Source organism: Anomaloglossus baeobatrachus, chromosome 1 (assembly GCF_048569485.1).
Source record: "Anomaloglossus baeobatrachus isolate aAnoBae1 chromosome 1, aAnoBae1.hap1, whole genome shotgun sequence".
NCBI lineage: Eukaryota > Metazoa > Chordata > Amphibia > Anura > Aromobatidae > Anomaloglossus > Anomaloglossus baeobatrachus.
Window position 1 is genome coordinate 504,103,308 of NC_134353.1, and position 16,973 is coordinate 504,120,280.

A 16,973-nucleotide genomic window follows, 5' to 3' on the forward strand; every position below is an offset into this window, starting at 1 on the left:
CCACGCTGACCCATAATTTTTTTATTCAGCCACACACACTTCAGCTTTAAAACCAAACTGGTCCATGTCTCCTGCCCATGCGACTCCGAGCATGTCCTAGTCTCATCTGCTTTGTAGATCAGTCTCAACCATTAAAGTCTATAAGGATCCATGGGACATAGATGAAACTAGGAAGACATACTTTGGTCCATCTTAGTATCACCATTCTTTAAATGATACAAGAGTCCATAAATATAAAATGTTCAGACAGGCTTTCTGCTTCAGTGAATGTGTGAATCTAGGTAAAGCACTACATAGTGCCGGAGACGTGGTTGTGATGCTGCTGAAAACCACACCTGTTTGTGTTTTTACATATAAATAGCAGTATCACCCGATAACCACCAACTATCAGTTTGAAAAATATTTTGCAGTAAAACCACTTGGCAGCATAGTTTTTGGCCACACTACAGAGGATACGTGCAACATTAATTAGCCTTAGGATAAGTCATCAATGTCTGATTGGTGGGGGGGCACACCCGGCATCCCCGCAAATCAGCTGTTCAACGGCTCTGTCAACTGAATAGTGGCTGCGGCCGGGTACTGCACATCCAACCCCTATTGATTTGAATGGGAGGCGGATGTGCAGTACCCATCAGCGGCCACTATTAGTTAATGGACTTGTGCTGTGCAGCTGTGCAACTGATCAGTTCTGGTTGCCAATTGTCATGGTTCATGCACGGCTCTGTCACTGCTGAGCTGGTGCATGCATCATCTCCCCAGGGGTTTTAGGTCTCATGGGAGGGGCTTTTTACATCCTATCTCATTCCGGAGGTCGTGCCACCATATCTTGGTGCTACTACCTCCGGGACGCCGCCAGAAATAGTTACTGCTCTGCAGAATGCTACTGGTTCCCGTGAGTCTCACCCTGATCCGTCCCATCTCACAGCTACTTCTTCCCGACCTGTGTCTTCCCACTTGTCCTTCCCATCCTCCTGACCTCAGTTCCGTCCTTTGTCTCCTTAGTCCTGTCTGTATAACCCCCGGTCTCGTTACGTGTAGCCACCTCCTCTGTACGCACTTTGATCTCCCGGCTACTGGCCTTGGTTACGATCCCCGACTTTGGCTTTGTTTAGCCCTTCTACTCCAGCATTACTTCCTAACTTTCGACCCCTTGCTTCCACCTGTTAACGGTTTGTTTTTTCCCCGGTACTGACGAGACATCCTGGCATAAGACTTTGGTTAGCTGACTTTTCTTTCGTGTGCACTGTCGCCTCCTTGAGTTTTTTGCTAACTGTATTTTGGAGCTGCCTCACCATCTTGCTTCTGTGCCCCCCACAAGTGGTGAGTGACACCAATGGCACGGAGAACAGCTGGTCAATGGGGGCTGCCAGGTGTAGCACCCTAACCAATCAGACCTTGATGATCTATCCTAAGGCCATCAATGTTAAAGTCCCGGGCCATCCCTTTAACTGGTCTTTACACAATCACTTAATTTTGCATGTGAACGATTGTTTCTCTGCAAGAGTACAAGGCCTATTGTGACGTCCGCACTTTTTTTGCAGGTGAAACAGCTGTTTCCCTACTAAATTTGTTAATTGTGTGAAGGAGTAGTTAAAAGATTTCACTGTCTCAGGGCTTGCTGCAGCTTTCAGTCACTTTGTGACAGCAGGATTGTGTCCGCAGCCAAAGAGGAAGTTGTAAAATAATGCTCCTACATCCATAATTGTTTAATGAGAAACAACTGAGCCATGCGTGACAAATCCAACATAAAAACCTATGTTGTTCTTATTTTCCATGAAACATACAAGAATTTGTCACTTTGTCCTACGTTATGCCTACTCTGTCTTACTAACCCCACCTCCCGCAGTACTGTCAGTCATGCTCTCCACTGACCCACTGGAAACCGAGAAAGGAATGTGTCCCCACAAATACTTCCAGCGTATACTGTACACCACATAGAGTACAAGACCTTCCAGCTGTCTGTGAAGGAGTTAGGAATGTTCAGACAGAGATTTTATCATTCTTTACACTCCCCCCAAACCGTTAGTGCGGTTAAGGTCTGAACAGCTGTAATCAGATTTTAGTTTCAGTACAGTATGTTTCAGACGGGTAATGAGGCATAGAACAGGACCACCAGGAGCAGCCTGTGTAAATCACTTGAAGAAATTACATAGTATTCATTTATATTATGCTTTCGTTATATAATGCCATTAATTCCACAGCGCTTTACAGATGTGATCAACACTGTCCCCATTGGGGCTCACATTCTAAGTTCCCTATCTGTATGTCTTTGAAGTGTGGGAGGAAACTGGAGAACCTGGAGGAAACCCACACAAACAGAAGGGAACATACAAACTTCATGCAGATGCTGCTCAAAAATTGCAGTTTTTATACAGTTATGATTTGTAGCTAAAATTAACTGTATGAACTTAAAGGGGTTGTCCACTACTAGGACAACCCTTTCTCATTCCCCATGTTTGCCCCTATAAAATAATAAAGTCTATATTAACCTCCGGTGCCGGTGCGGTTCCAGTGGTGTTGGAACTCGCGTTCCTGGGGCCCATGTGACATTATTATGACACGTGAGCCCCCGACCTATCAGCTCTGGCTTCCTATTCCCCCCCCTTAGACACGGTTAAGTAATTAACAGGAAGTACAAATTAACAGGAAGTGACTGTTGCGGCTGCCACTCACTTCCTGTTAAATTACTTAACATCTGAAGGCGGGGAGAAGGAAGGCGATGCTGATTGGTTGCAGTCATAACAATGGGTCCTGGGAACATGAGTTCCGACACTGCTGGAAACGCACCAGCACCGGAGGTAAGCATAGGTTTTGTTATTTTTATGGTGGCGCACATGGGGAATGAGATGGGGTTGTCCTAGTAGTGGACAACCCCTTTAAGTATTTAGGCATATTAATTTTTTAGAGGTGGTCCTATCTTTTGAACTACCTTTTCTTAGCCACTGGAGAATGGAATGGAGCACCAATAAACATTGCAGGGATGTTTGTGGTCTGAAGTGACAACAGAAGTAGGTTTTAGCATCTGCACCCCTAGCATTTAAATGGGGGGTGAAAATGAAACAGTTTGGAGATGTATTGTCTCTTCATACACATTTAGTAAGTAATTTTGTCATTTGAATTTAGCCTCTACTAAAATAATTGGCTTATTCCGATTTTGCAGCTCTGGGGTCCTGAGTTCAAATCCTACCAAAGACCATGTCTGTATGGAGATTGTATGTTCTCCCTGTGCTTGTTGGGTTTTCTTCACACACTAAGGGGTACTTTGCACGTTGCGACATCGCTACTGCGATATCGTCGAGGTCAAATCGAAAGTGACGCACATCCGGCGCCGGTAATGACGTCGCAACGTGTAAAGCCTAGGAGAGAAGATGAGCGAGTGTGAAACAGTCAAAAATCGGTGATCTGTGTCACGTCGCTCATTTCCATAATGTTGCTGCAGCGACAGGTACGATGTTGTTCCTCGTTCCTGCGGCAGCACACATTGCTGAGTATGAAGCCGCAGAAGCAAGGAACATCTCCTTACCTGCGTCCCGCCTGCAATGCGGAAGGAAGCTGCCGTAGCGATCATTTTCGCTACGGCAGCTATCACAAGAGATCGCATGTGTGACGGGTCAGGGACTATCGCACTCGGCATCGCTACCATCGGCTAGCGATGTCACAGCGTGCAGAGTACCCCTAAGGAGTTATACAGACAGAGAATATAGATTTTGAACCCATATGGGGACAGCGATGATAATGTGTATGTGTATCAAATCAAGGAACTTATTCCTTTAAAGAATGGAATGTAGTAGAACGACTCCCCCAGGAATCCCTTTTCAATTCCTAAGTCTTGTTTGGCAGAAGTCAGAGTGACATATGAGAAGGCCAGAGCTTGAGTGCCCAGATTCTGACAATATAGCCACACACTGGTGGATAATACCTTAACAATAACAGGAAACCAGTGAGGGTGGATACTATAAAACCAACACATCCCACAATGCATGTGGCTTCCTGATTAGGCTCATTTTCCCAGAGTCACTTAGCTAACCTGGAATCTGTCCCACAGGAATGACACAGAGCAAAGCAGATTTCTCAATTACAATGATAATATGGTAATATTCTTGTTGTTTTTCTTACACTGACTCAATTATTTCTCAAGACTTGCAATAAATATCTCGTGTGATAAAGGCTGATTTCCATCATAGTACTAAAAATAACAATAATAAAAATAATAATAATAATAATAATACCACTTCACTTACAATTACAACCACCATTGTGTTAGTAATAATAATAATAATAATAATAATAATTTTCAAGCCACACATCCAAGCCCTCTTCACCTCCGGTCACCTCCAACTCAAAAATATTTCCTGGATTCGTACATTCCTTTCCCAAGAAGCTACAAAAACCTTTTTGCATGCCCTTCTTATCTCCCGTCTGGATTATTGCAACCTCCTGCTCTGTGGCCTTCCTTCTAACAGTCTCACACCCCTACAATCTATTCTAAACTCTACTGCCAGACTAATCCACCTGTCCTTTTTCTACTCCCCAACCTCTCCTCTCTGCAAATCCCTTCATTGGCTTCCCATTACCCAACGACTCCAGTTCAAAACCCTAACCATGACCTACAAAGCCATCCATAACTTGTCTCCTCCCTACATCTGTGACCTAGTCTCCCAGTATTTACCCACACGTAACTTTTGATCCCCACAAGATCTCCTCTACTTTCCTCTCATCTCCTTTTCCCACCATCACATCCAACATTTCTCCCGTGCATCCCCCATACTCTGGAATGCTCTGCCACAACATATCAGTCACTCGCCTACCTCGACAAGCTTCAAAAGGAACCTGAAGACCCACCTCTTCCGACTAGCCTACAACCTGCAGTAACCATAAGTCTCATATAGCACCACACGACCATCTCTACCCTCACCTACTGCATCCTTACCCATCCGTTGTAGAGTGTGAGCCCTCGCAGGCAGGGTCCTCTCTTCTCCTGTACCTGTCTGTGCCTTGTTTTGTTTATGATTATTGTACTTGTCCCTACTATGTGTACCGCTTTTCACATGTAAAGCGCCATGAAGTAAATGGTGCTATAGTAATAAATAATAATATAGTTTATTATTATTATTATTATTTTTTTTTATTAGTGTTCTTTCTTGCTGCTAAACCTCTTTGCAGATCATCTATCTTTTTATCTCATCATTAATATTTGGCAGTGCACCATAATAAATCTTATAGACTGGTATACATTCTTTGCCATGGTGTGAATACTGGTGCTAGTTGTAGCTATTATGCATGATGTTATTATACACAGTTGTGCTCAAAGGTTTACATAGCCCGGCAGATTTTTTGCTTTCTTGGCCTTCTTTTAGAGAATATGAATAATACCACAAAAACCCTTTTTTTCCACTCATGATTAGTGGTTGGGTGAAGCCATTTATTGTCAGACCACAGTGGTTTCTCTTTTTAAATCATAATGACAACCAAAAACATCCAAATGACCCTGATCAAAAGTTCACATACCGCAGTTCTTAATACCATGTATTGCCCCCTCAACATCAATGACAGCTTGAAATCTTTTGTGGTAGTTGTGGATGAGGCTCATTATTTTCTCAGATGGTAAAGCTGCCCATTCTTCTTGGCACAAAGTCTCCAGTTCCTATAAATTCCTTGGCTTTCTTGCATGAACTGCGCACTTGAATTCTCCCCTAAGTGGCTCAATGATATTCAGGTCAGGAGACTGAGATGTCCACTCCAGAACCTTCACTTTGTTCTGCTGTAGCCAATAAGAGGTCGACTTGTCAGCAAAATCACAACTGTAATATATGCAAATTGCTTCTTCAGAGAGGACGTAAGCTATAGTGTAACCTATTGGAAGTAGCAATCCTAAAAGTCAATATCAACCCTTTAACGAGTATTGCCATATGACTTAGGACACAAGCCAAACCAGAATCTCAATTTGCAGACACTTGTTTCAGGGTATTACCCCTCCTCAGCACAAAGCATGAGATATGATTTGACTGCATGAGAGACCTCTGACTGGGATCTTACGGAAAGAGGGACATGCCTGATATTTCAGTGTAAGGAAACTTATAAACCTTGCAATGCTCCTTTGGGATATTAAGCATGCAAATTGTCTCTACATAGAGGAAGGTAACTTGAACCACCTGTCAGGCATAACAGACATCTCACTCTCCACAAGGAGAAACGTTAACCCTTAAACTCAAGCGCTTGATATATAGAAAACCTGTTGAGTTTTTTTTTATCAAGTGACTTGTCTGAGAACTGCTGTTGTGTGACACTTGTTGCTATTTAGCCCCCGCCTGAAGGTGAGTTGTTACATGAGGATTACATTTTGATTAGTGCTTGATCAATTGATTATGATAAAATGATATTTGAATGATATGGATATTTTACATCAGTGTTTAATAAAAGTAGTAAGAGGGTTTGAATTTATACTGGTGACTGAAATGGAAGGGAAACCAAAGGGCCTGTGATTACATAATGGTTTCCATGAAGCATTCCGAATTTCCGTTTTAATTCCCACCCTGTATGGAGACTCCCAATGTCGATTACAAAGATGTCATCTGTAATGACAACATTAATTACTTCCTCTGGGAAACAGCCTTCACCCACTTATCATTGCAGAGTTTAGACTAATGTGCCAATCTTAGTATTTAAAGGGAAGCAAACTTATCTTGCATTGAAGGAAAAACTAAACAAACTTTCTAAAAGGGAAAAAAAAATGATGACCAATGACCTTGCATATTTAGAACAATGGATGATGTTATTCCATTGCTACATTGACATATTTAGGCTATGTACGCACGCTGCGGTTTTTTGACGCTGCGTTTTTGTGCGTTTTTGGCCGATAAAAACGCACAAAAACGCACCCGCGTCGAAAAAACGCATAAAAAAAGCATGCGTTTTTACCGTGATTTGGTGCATTTATGGCTGCGTTTTGCTGCGTTTTTGATCTCTGCGTTTTGCTGCATTTTTCCAATGCATTGCATGGGCGGAAAATGCAGAAAAACGCAGGAAAGAATTGACATGTCCATTTTTTTTTTCAAGCTCAAAAACGCAGCTTAAAAAAAAAGTTGTGTGCGGACAGCAAAAATGAAAACTCATAGACTTTGCTGGGGAAGCAAAGTCATGCAGTTTTGAGGCCAAAAACGCACCCGAAAAACGTGCAAAAACGCCGCGAAAAATGCACTGTGTGCACATAGCCTTACTGTGGAGTCCTTTAATTCAGAAGCTGATATTTGCTGTATTAAACTGTTCACTTTGCCTGAAGACTTCTTTTCTCAAATATGTCAAAGGTTATACCAAGAGGGAGCTTTGAAAACCATATCTCTCACATCAGTATGACTTTTTGACTGACCTCCAATGGTCAGGTACCAACAGATGGTATGAATCTGTCTTCATTTTTGCATAGTCAGCATATTGTCTCGCTACAGAAGGCTTCATTAGGTCAGGGCAAAAACTATTTTACATTTGTGTATGGTTAAAAGGGTTGGCCATCCTTTTAAAATGAATGATCTAATTTTAGAATAATGGCCAAAGCCATTTCAAGTTGATATAAAGATTAACAGTTGATTGTTGGGGGATGCTGAAAGTTGGACCCCATCAATCTAATATTGATGGCTTATCCTAAGCATTGACCAGCAATTTAAAAAAGAAAAAACCTTCAAGGCCTTCAGAGAGCAAAACACAATTTAGTCCTAAAAAAGGAATTTTTAAAATATAACTAGTAGAAAAAAAACAAAATACACTGGCCAGTTATTGGGGAAAATATACTTTCATGGAAATTTTAATAATTTACTATTCTAAAACCTTAAAACAAAAATTATTAATTTACCAAAAAATTCTGAAATACTTTAAGGTAAGCAGAAATTGCATTAGTCTTCTCCAATTGGGCTTGAGACTTTTTTGCTAATATGGCAGATATATAGCTGATTTTACTTACAGAGGTTGGCCATTTTTAACACTTGTTCGGTACATGATTTTGTGTTTGTGATACTTATTGCTTTATATGTATTTCAGTTTTTTCTTTAGAGCTCTTGTTCTCAACATAGCATCTGATCATACCTATCCATCAGTCTCCTCCAGCTGCAGAAGTGTATTTTTATCTATCCGGCTACATCTATAATACCTATATATTAGTGTCACAAATCCATATCCCTACATATTTGTTAAAATAAAGATAAAGTGGCCAACCCTTTTAATTAATTTCTTTGTTATGTTTTAAGCTTTAATTATGTTTCTTTTAATCAAAGGAGATATGTCATTATAACCAAACACTAAAACAGAATCTAAATACAGAATTTATTAAAGTAGTATTGGTGACTTGTGGGGGGTTTTCCTACTTAGAGCATGGCGATGGTTGTGGTTGTAAAAATGTTGAAATGGGAAAAATATATGTACTTCTGTGGTTGACTTTTATTAGAACATTAGACTTGCTCAGTTCTTTTAAGGCTGGAGTCACACTTGCGATTAACTGGCACGAGTGCTATGCGAGAAAATCTCGCATTGCACTCGGACCCATGTTAATCAATGAAGCAGCTCCCATCTGCTATTTTTTACTCACTCCAAATCGGACTGAGAAAAAAATCGCAGCATGCTGCGTTTTGGAGAGTTTCTCGCACGAGTCTCTTCAATGCAAGTCTATGGGTGCGTGAAAAAAACGGATGTCACTCGGACGGCACACGGACCATCTTAGTGACATCCGTTTTTCTCAATAGATTTCTAGCAACACTGTAAATGCTCCTGTACATAACAGTACATGAATAGCAGCTGCAGAGGGTAAAAACTGATTGCACACTGATGAAATGTGAGAAGAAATCGTCCGACTTTCTGGCATGAGAATCGGAGCGATTTTACACTCGCAAGTGTGATTCCAGCCTAAAGGAAATTTGTCACCAAGTGTTACAACCTGACCTTAGAGAAGCATAATATAGGGGCAAAGACCTTGATTGTGTCACTTACTGGGCTGCTTAATGTAGTTTTTCTAGAACCACTGTTTTATCAGCAGGAGATTATCATTAGAGGACTAGTAAACATGCTGCAAGTTAGACCAACCCTGTCCACACCACTAATTGGCTGCTTTCTGCCTATGAACAGTGTACACAAGAAGCAGCCAATCAGTGGTGGGGTTATAGAGAGCTCAGCATTCAGAGAGCTGGTAGATCTGCAGCAGATAAAAAAAAGTGATTTTATTAAAACTGTATCAAGCAGCCCAGTAAGTGACAAATTGCTGGAATCAGGGTCTCTGTCTCTACATTATGGTGCTCTCAGATTCTTTAGCAAAATCCTGGTGACAGATTCCCTTTAATTCCTAAATTATTCATTAATTGCTATTGCAAAGAGCACTATTTCGTGTACAATGCTATCTTTACGTCTGTCATTTTCATCTATAAATGTTATATTCTCATTATATAAAAAAATTATGTGTATTGACCTAATGTTTAGTCCTCACTTGTCTTTTTCCAGTCCTGCTTAATTTCATTAGTTACTGGACTAATCATTGACTATATGACTATTGCTAGTGAATAGTCTTGTCTCACTTCATTGTCGGTATTATACCATTTTGTCTTACCATGTTATGTCTGGATTGTTAATAGTCCATTAGATCTACTACAATGTCCAAATGATATCAATTGTGTCTTACAGAATAGAACAGGACATTGTGCAACTAGAAAGTGAAGAATCACTGATATCCGCCAAAGAACAAATACTGAGAGAAAAACTAAAAGAGACTGAAATTTCACTGGTAGATTTACAAAAGGTAAAGAAAACACTGCTTTTATGACAGTATTGTAGCCTCTGTAAACCTTGTGATAAAATATTGTTGTTTAAAAGGTATACATTTTTTGTTTTTCAAAAAGAAAGATAACAAATAGTTATTTAGAGGACATGGCATAAGTGGCTGATAAGAGTGTGTTCCCAGACCTTCGAATATTGGGAGAATGGGGATGCTCTTGCCTTCTATATATTAATTTATCATTACTAAAAGAGTCAAAATTTTGATTTTATAGCGCACCAATACGAGGATTTTCCTCTATAACCTAAAGCCAGTGCTATACTGGAACTATCAGGTGATTCTATACATACCTTTAGTGGTCAGCTCGGATGTATAGGTTTTGAAACACAAACAAGTAAAGTTTGGAAAATCAGCAACTTCTTGAATGACAGCAGCTGCCGATCAGCTGATAGTTGGGGTGGGTTTTCATAGTTATCCCCTCCCCCTGTTATTTATGCTAATTATATTATGGAATTGTGTTACTTTGTGATTAGAAGGACCTTTGCTGATTTCATACCCATGTGACCAAAAAGGGCGGGGTCTAAGCCAACATAGCTTATACCAGGAAGCAATATTATTTTTTTGTTGGCTGAGGCCCCGCCCCTTCTGATCACATGGGTATGACATCAGCACAGGTCCTTCTTTTCACAAAGTAAAACAATTCCAGAATAGAATTCGCATAAATAAGAGAGGATGGACAAGCAGCAGAAGGGGATAACTATGAATACCCCCCCAGCTATCAGCTGATCGGCAGCTGCTGTCATTCAAGAAGCCACTCATTTTATAAAGTTTACTTGCTTGCATTTCAAAACCTATACATCCAAGCTGACAACTAAAGGTATGTATAGAATCAGGATGATAGCACCAGTATAGCACTGACTTTAGGTTATATAGGAAAATCTTGGTGATTGGTGCACTCTAAATTATCAATACTCCTTTGAGGCTCTGTTCACATTGGTGGAGCCATGATTTAACTATTGTAATCTCTTTTCTTACCAATTATAATAAATCCCATTATCTGATGATGGCTTCCATGTAAGAGCAGCATGTTGGCTGTCAAAGTTACAAAAATCTGAGAAATAGAGGGAAGTACAAGCAAAGCCTTAAATGGCAAACTATCTCACATGTATAGAACACTACCAATAGAAATATTTATATTATTTTAATTAGGAAATCTAAAGGCTACATTTTTGCTCGTGGAGGGCGCAAGTTTGTTGCACAGAGACTTAGAAGCCATGCAATGAGCCTCTCGGAAATTCCCAAAGGAAGAGAGCAGGTTCTCTAGTGCCACCTGTTGGACGTAGCAATACCTTTTTAGGGTTCCTACTTCCATCAGTCACTGCTTTCTTACTTTCCGAAGAGGATATATGCATATTATTTTAATTATTAATGATTATTGTGTTGTATTCCCAGTTTATATATATCTAAAAATATATAAAACTCTGAGACGTCCTGAAATTTTTTTTTTCTTTTCTTATAGAGTTTGTCAAATCCGAATAAAGGTAAGAAATTGACAATTTAAAGTTTGCTAAACAAGTTTTGCTGTAGTTAAAGAGAACCTGTCACCAGATTTGGGGCCTATAAGCTGCGGCCACCACCAGTGGGCTCTTATATACAGCATTCTAACATGCTGTATATAAGAGCCCAGGTCGCTGTGTAGAATGTAAAAATCACTTTATAATACTTGCCTAAATGGTCGCTGCGGTGGAGTTGGGTCATATGTGTGTCTAGGTTCTCCAGTGCTGGCACCTCCTCTCTTGGCCATCTTGGTCTTCCTTCTTCTGAAGCCGGGGTGCATGAGGCGTCCTACGTCATCCACACTAGCCGGCACTGAGGTCCTGCGCAGGTGCACTTTGATCTGCCCTGAGCAGAGCAGATCAAAGTATTGTAGTGCGTCTGCGTGGGACCGGCGAGTCTGTATGACGTAGACACATCATGCACACAGGTTTCACAAGAAATATTGCTCAAGAAGGGCTTAAACCCGTCAATTATTAAAAGAAGAACTTGGTACTCCAAAGATGGATGTAAGGAATTTATTATACAGGCAGTCCTCAAAAAAGGTAACGTTTCGACCCCTATATTTGGATCTTCACCAAACACAATAGATTCTTGTACAGAATATGCCTTTACGATGGTGATACTGTCACATGTCACAGTGAGATTAAGGGTACGGTTCAACTTGTGTTTTGCACCGACGAGTGCAATCCGATAAAACACCGGGTTCCTCTCACTCTAGTGCAAAACTATGGGGCAGGGTCTATCTGCGATTGATTTCTCATGCCATAGCGACATGCGGAATGAATCGCAGCATGCTGTGTTTGGCAGTAATTCTCGGCTCACGCACCCCCATACAAGTCTATGGGAGTGTGTGAAACATTACACTGCACTCGCATGTCATGCGACTACAGTGCGATGTATACAGAGACAGGCAGAGGAGATGGGGAGAAAGTGCTCCCTCCCTCTTCTACGCACCTGTGACCCAGTCGCAGGATCGCATCACAGTCGCTGATGCTCGCAGCAGAGGGTCATTAGCATATCCCTTCCGATGCTCTCGCATCAGAAGCTGTACAGAAGTGGAACCATACCCTAATGGAAAAATCAGACTGCTGTGAGGTATAGACATGATGGTGCAGTATAGTAAAGCGTCTTACCCGCTGTTGGAGGGCACACAGATTAGTGTGGCATGCACATGTTATAAGCAATCTCCCCAGAAGCAGAGTCTTGCTAATTATCGATAAGTCTATTTGTAAGACTGAAGCATGGCATTATGGAGGAATGAACACTAGCTTATGAGCATACACAGTATTCTGGATGCTGCTACTCGTCTTACATTTTGTGATAGAGCTCATAGACATGCAGAGAAATGACAAAAGAAAAAACATAAAATCTCCTTTCTTCTAATTTTCCTGGTAACTGAAATGATCTAATTCTGAATTCAAGACCAATGGCTACATCAGAATGTGATTATGCTGTCCTATTTTTAGTAGTAATCCAATTTAAAATGAATCTCCTAAGTATATGTGTATATGTTTTAAATGCTGGTAATAATTCTACATGTTAACAGATTAGTGGTGCTAGTCCTCCTTACTGGGAGGCTTATAGGAATCTAAGAAAGAAATCTCTTCACTTATAAATAGTATTATTACCAACGAAAAAAGAACATGCAGTTATCTGTAATACTTCCTATGTTATGCCAGTTTCTAAAGTCTAAAGGGCACTTTACACGCAGCGATATCGCTATCGATATCGCTAGTGAGCGTACCCACCCCCATCGGTTGTGCGTCATGGGCAAATCTCTGCCCGTGGCGCACAACATCGCTTACACCCGTCACACATACTTACCTGCCTAGCGATGTTGCTGTGGCCAGCGAACCGCCTCCTTTCTAAGGGGGAGGTTCATGCGGCGTCATAGTGGCGTCACTAAGCTGCCACCCAATAGAAGCGGAGGGGCGGAGATGAGCGGGACGAACATCCCGCCCACCTCCTTCCTTCCTAATTGCGGGTGGCTGCAGGTAAGGTGATGTTCCTCGTTTCTGCGGTGTCACATGTAGGGATGTGTGCTGCCGCAAGAACGACGAACAACCTGCGTCCTGCAAAAGCAACGATAATCGGGAAAGGAACGACGCGTCAATGATCAACGATTAGGTAAGTAATTTTGATCGTTAACGGTCGATCATGCGTTTCACACGCAACAACGTTGCTAACGAGGCCTGATGTGCATCACGAATTCCGTGACCTCAACGACATCTCGTAAGCGATGTCGTTGCGTGTAAAGCGGCCTTAAGCCAAGGTGTAATTAAGACTTTCATTTTTGCACAACTTGGAGTTGCGCAAAAATGTCCTATATTTCAAGGTGTTTTACCACAGAATTCTGTTCAAAACATCTTGATGAACTGGAAGTTTTAGTCTTTTGATGCCACTAATCAAACATTTCTAACAATGTTAATCTCTTACAAAGTGCACATATGCAGATGCCCTTGACTAGACCTGATTTGATATCTTAGGCCTGATTTTTACACCTCCGATGGTCTCAGTCCGAATACTGATTGTGCTGTCCCATGTCTCAAACTGCTGGAAATCTTCTGACCCTCTTAGTCTGAATACTAATTGTGATTTCCCATGTGCCATGTCTCAAATGGCTGCAAATCTTCTGACCCAGATTCGGCAGCTTCAAAGGCATATATGAAGCTGTTGCTATCGGGGCAGTACTTCTGAGGGTGAATTCATTGTCATACGCGGTTTGCGGATCGCTACTTCCATTTCGGACTCTGTTCACATTACTGAGTCTGACAAACAACCTACCATGCGCTACCCGGATCGGCACCTGCAGTTTGCTACTATCAGGTTGGACTCTGTACACACTTCAGAATCCAACAAGCAACCTGGATTCTATTGAGGAGCTCTGCCGGGCGTCAGTTGTTTTATTACCACTGCTTTAGGCACTGTAGGAGTTAATACCTCCTGGAGCAGTGTGTTGCTTCTAAGACAACCAGTTGCTAATTACCACCTTCAGCTGGTCACCTCCTACTTAAGTCCGGGGAGTTTTCTGAGTTATCACTGAATATAGTTTCTGCTTGCACTTGCGATATCCCAGCATCCGTGGCGATCTTCCGTTTGGTGACCAGCGATTTTTTTCTTGTCTGCGTTGTATGAAAGTTTCCTGGTGTGACTTTCTCCTTCCCCTTTGGTTTATCCCCTCCAGTGTCTTTTTGTCTCCCCTTTGTGGAAGTTTGCGGTGTCCATGAGTTCCAGTTTAACCCCCTTGTCTTTGTCTTGTGATAGGTTTATTACTTTGTGTTCTGCCCACCCCTGGGTTGGGGGTGTGAGGGTATTAGGTCAGGGTTCAGCAGGAGACAGGGCCAGGTCGGGTGCCTGGACCTCCCTACCTTCAAGGGTACCTCTGGGGTGAGGGTGAGCACAGGGTCCCATTAGAGACAGCATAGGTCCCTCTGTGTCCCCTAGTCACCCGTGACATTCATACTCTACAGATTTTGTTTCAAAAATTTCTGTAAATCAGTTCCCTTCAGATAAAATGGACAGTTGCAGGGCAAATAGCAGCCTTCTTAGTTAAAGTTAATGTACACCTTTAAAGAGAATCTATGAGCTTTCCAAACCTGACTAAAAGTAAATGCTTGTATTGTTCATGAAATATCAGGAAATTGTAGCTCTCAGTTATCAATTGATACATAAACATGTAGGAAGAATAACAGAAGTGGCACAAGAAAGAATTATAAGACAAAGAGCTTCTGAATTAATATTACATGGGGAACTTAGGCAAAGCATTGGTTAAAACAAAAATGTCAGGAATAGTGACAGTCCACTTGATCCCCGTATTGTTTACACCTATAAAATTCTGTGCTGGTTCATTTCCATATCTTTGTTGTTGTCACAGTTTCTGATTTCTAGTACAGAGATCCAAAAGGGAAATCCCAAACATCTGGATTCTTACTGTAAATCTATTGAACTCTATAGTAGCACCATATGCAGGAAGTTCAGACAAGTGAAGCGTCATCAGTTTTTAAGTAGTTAGCCAGTACTAACGTGTGATCCTATTTACTAAAAAAATATTGTTCAATGATTGATATTAACTTCAATGTACAGATATTACATTGCACCTCCATTACTCATGGCAGTTGATGAGGATAAAATGTTCATTCTTATCTGAAAATGTTGACTTCCATTATACTTGCTAAACAAGTTGAGCCCGTCCAAGCATCCAACTTCTCATTACGAGTACCAAGCACCCGACCATGGTAGTTGGTTGCTCATTACCTGTGATAACCTGTGCAATAGTAAGGAAATCCTGAAAACATGCACTGATAGTGGCTCTCGAGTACTGGAGTTGGGGAACACAGCTTTAGAGAATTAATATGGTGACATCAAACATATGTGACATCAACTCTACTTAACTAGAGGACAAAGGTCTCCTAATATGTGATTGCAGCTTCATTGTTATGCTAGTACTAGTTAATATGTCGCAACATAGTTGTAGAAAAAGTCATGCATATCCAAAAATCACAAGTTGATCTAATGCCACTAGGCAAAAATGTATGCACCTGAACATGAGGTTCTTGGTTAAACATTCTGATCAGATTGTATGAAATCCACTGCCACGTCACGGCGAACCTCTGAGTGGGTCCCTAACTTTGACACCTTAAAGGTGCGGCGCCATGCTCCAACCACCGCCATAGCGATGAAGCAGCAGCAGAACAGGTGACCTAGTGCATCACAACACCATGCTGCAAGGCTGAGTCTAGTTAATATGTTGCCTGTGGAAAGATAATAATGTGAAAGCATAGGAATAACACTTTGAGCACTACTTGGGATAGAAAAATTTGAATACCCCAGGGAGAAGAGGATGCAGAAGGTGCAGGGTACATAGAAGAGAACAGACACTGATAAGAATGCATGTAGGCTACATGCGCACGCTGCATCTTTTTGTGTTCACAAACTGCAGCCAAAATGCAGCCAAAACTGCACCTTGTCAGAGACAGCCTGGAAATGTCACAAAAAACGCATGTAATTTTAGGTGCGTTTTTGGTGCGTTTTTGCTGCGTTTTTGTGACAAATGTTGACAAAAACGCAGGAAGAATGAACATGCTGCATTTTATTTGTCACAAACCTTTGACAAATAAAACGCTGACAAATAAACTGCAACGTGCGCATAGAAAATCTGACTTCTCATAGACTTTGCTGGGAAGTCAAATGTCAGAAAGTTCTGACAAAAAAACTGCAGCCAAAAAAGCAGCAAAAAAGCAGCGTGCGCATGTAGCTTAAGGGGATAGGTGAGGTATGTACAGGAAGCAGAGTGCACAATTTACATTAAATAAATTATTAAGAGAGAATATGAATGAGGCTCAATAATCAGGATATATATCAGACTTTATATGTGAGCAAGGATGGTTGACCTTAGGGAGATCAACATCCACCACTGCGGAGACACCATCACGTGTTTCTCAACGCAGTGATTCTAGAGCAATGCCCCCTGGGAAATATTCAAAGCAAGAAGGCCTGCGGAGACACCATCACATGTTTCTCAACGCTGGCAGGAAACTAGCCAGGTCCTTCACCGGGAAGGAACAACCACGGGAAGGGCAGTCTCCAGTCAAGGAGACCACCTATGCCAAACATGGTATCCATCCACAGACAGCCGTTTCGGGGTATTTGCCCCTCATCAGTGTGGAGTAGG

The 16,973-nt window shown here is 41.5% G+C and overlaps 1 protein-coding gene and 1 long non-coding RNA gene across 4 annotated transcripts in view; one reads left to right on the forward strand and one right to left on the reverse strand.

Annotated features, from left to right (window-relative positions):
- Positions 1-16,973, forward strand: part of LOC142243723 (paralemmin-1-like) — a 240,595-nt gene that overhangs the window by 202,660 nt on the left and 20,962 nt on the right. For both annotated transcript variants that reach the window (XM_075315917.1, XM_075315924.1), the window contains exons 4-5: positions 9,655-9,769; positions 11,265-11,286. In XM_075315917.1, the coding sequence (XP_075172032.1) occupies positions 9,655-9,769; positions 11,265-11,286 (137 nt within the window). The remainder of the gene's footprint in view (positions 1-9,654; positions 9,770-11,264; positions 11,287-16,973) is intronic.
- Positions 1-16,973, reverse strand: part of LOC142243732 (uncharacterized) — a 306,491-nt gene that overhangs the window by 132,192 nt on the left and 157,326 nt on the right. The gene's annotated exons all lie outside the window — the stretch shown is intronic.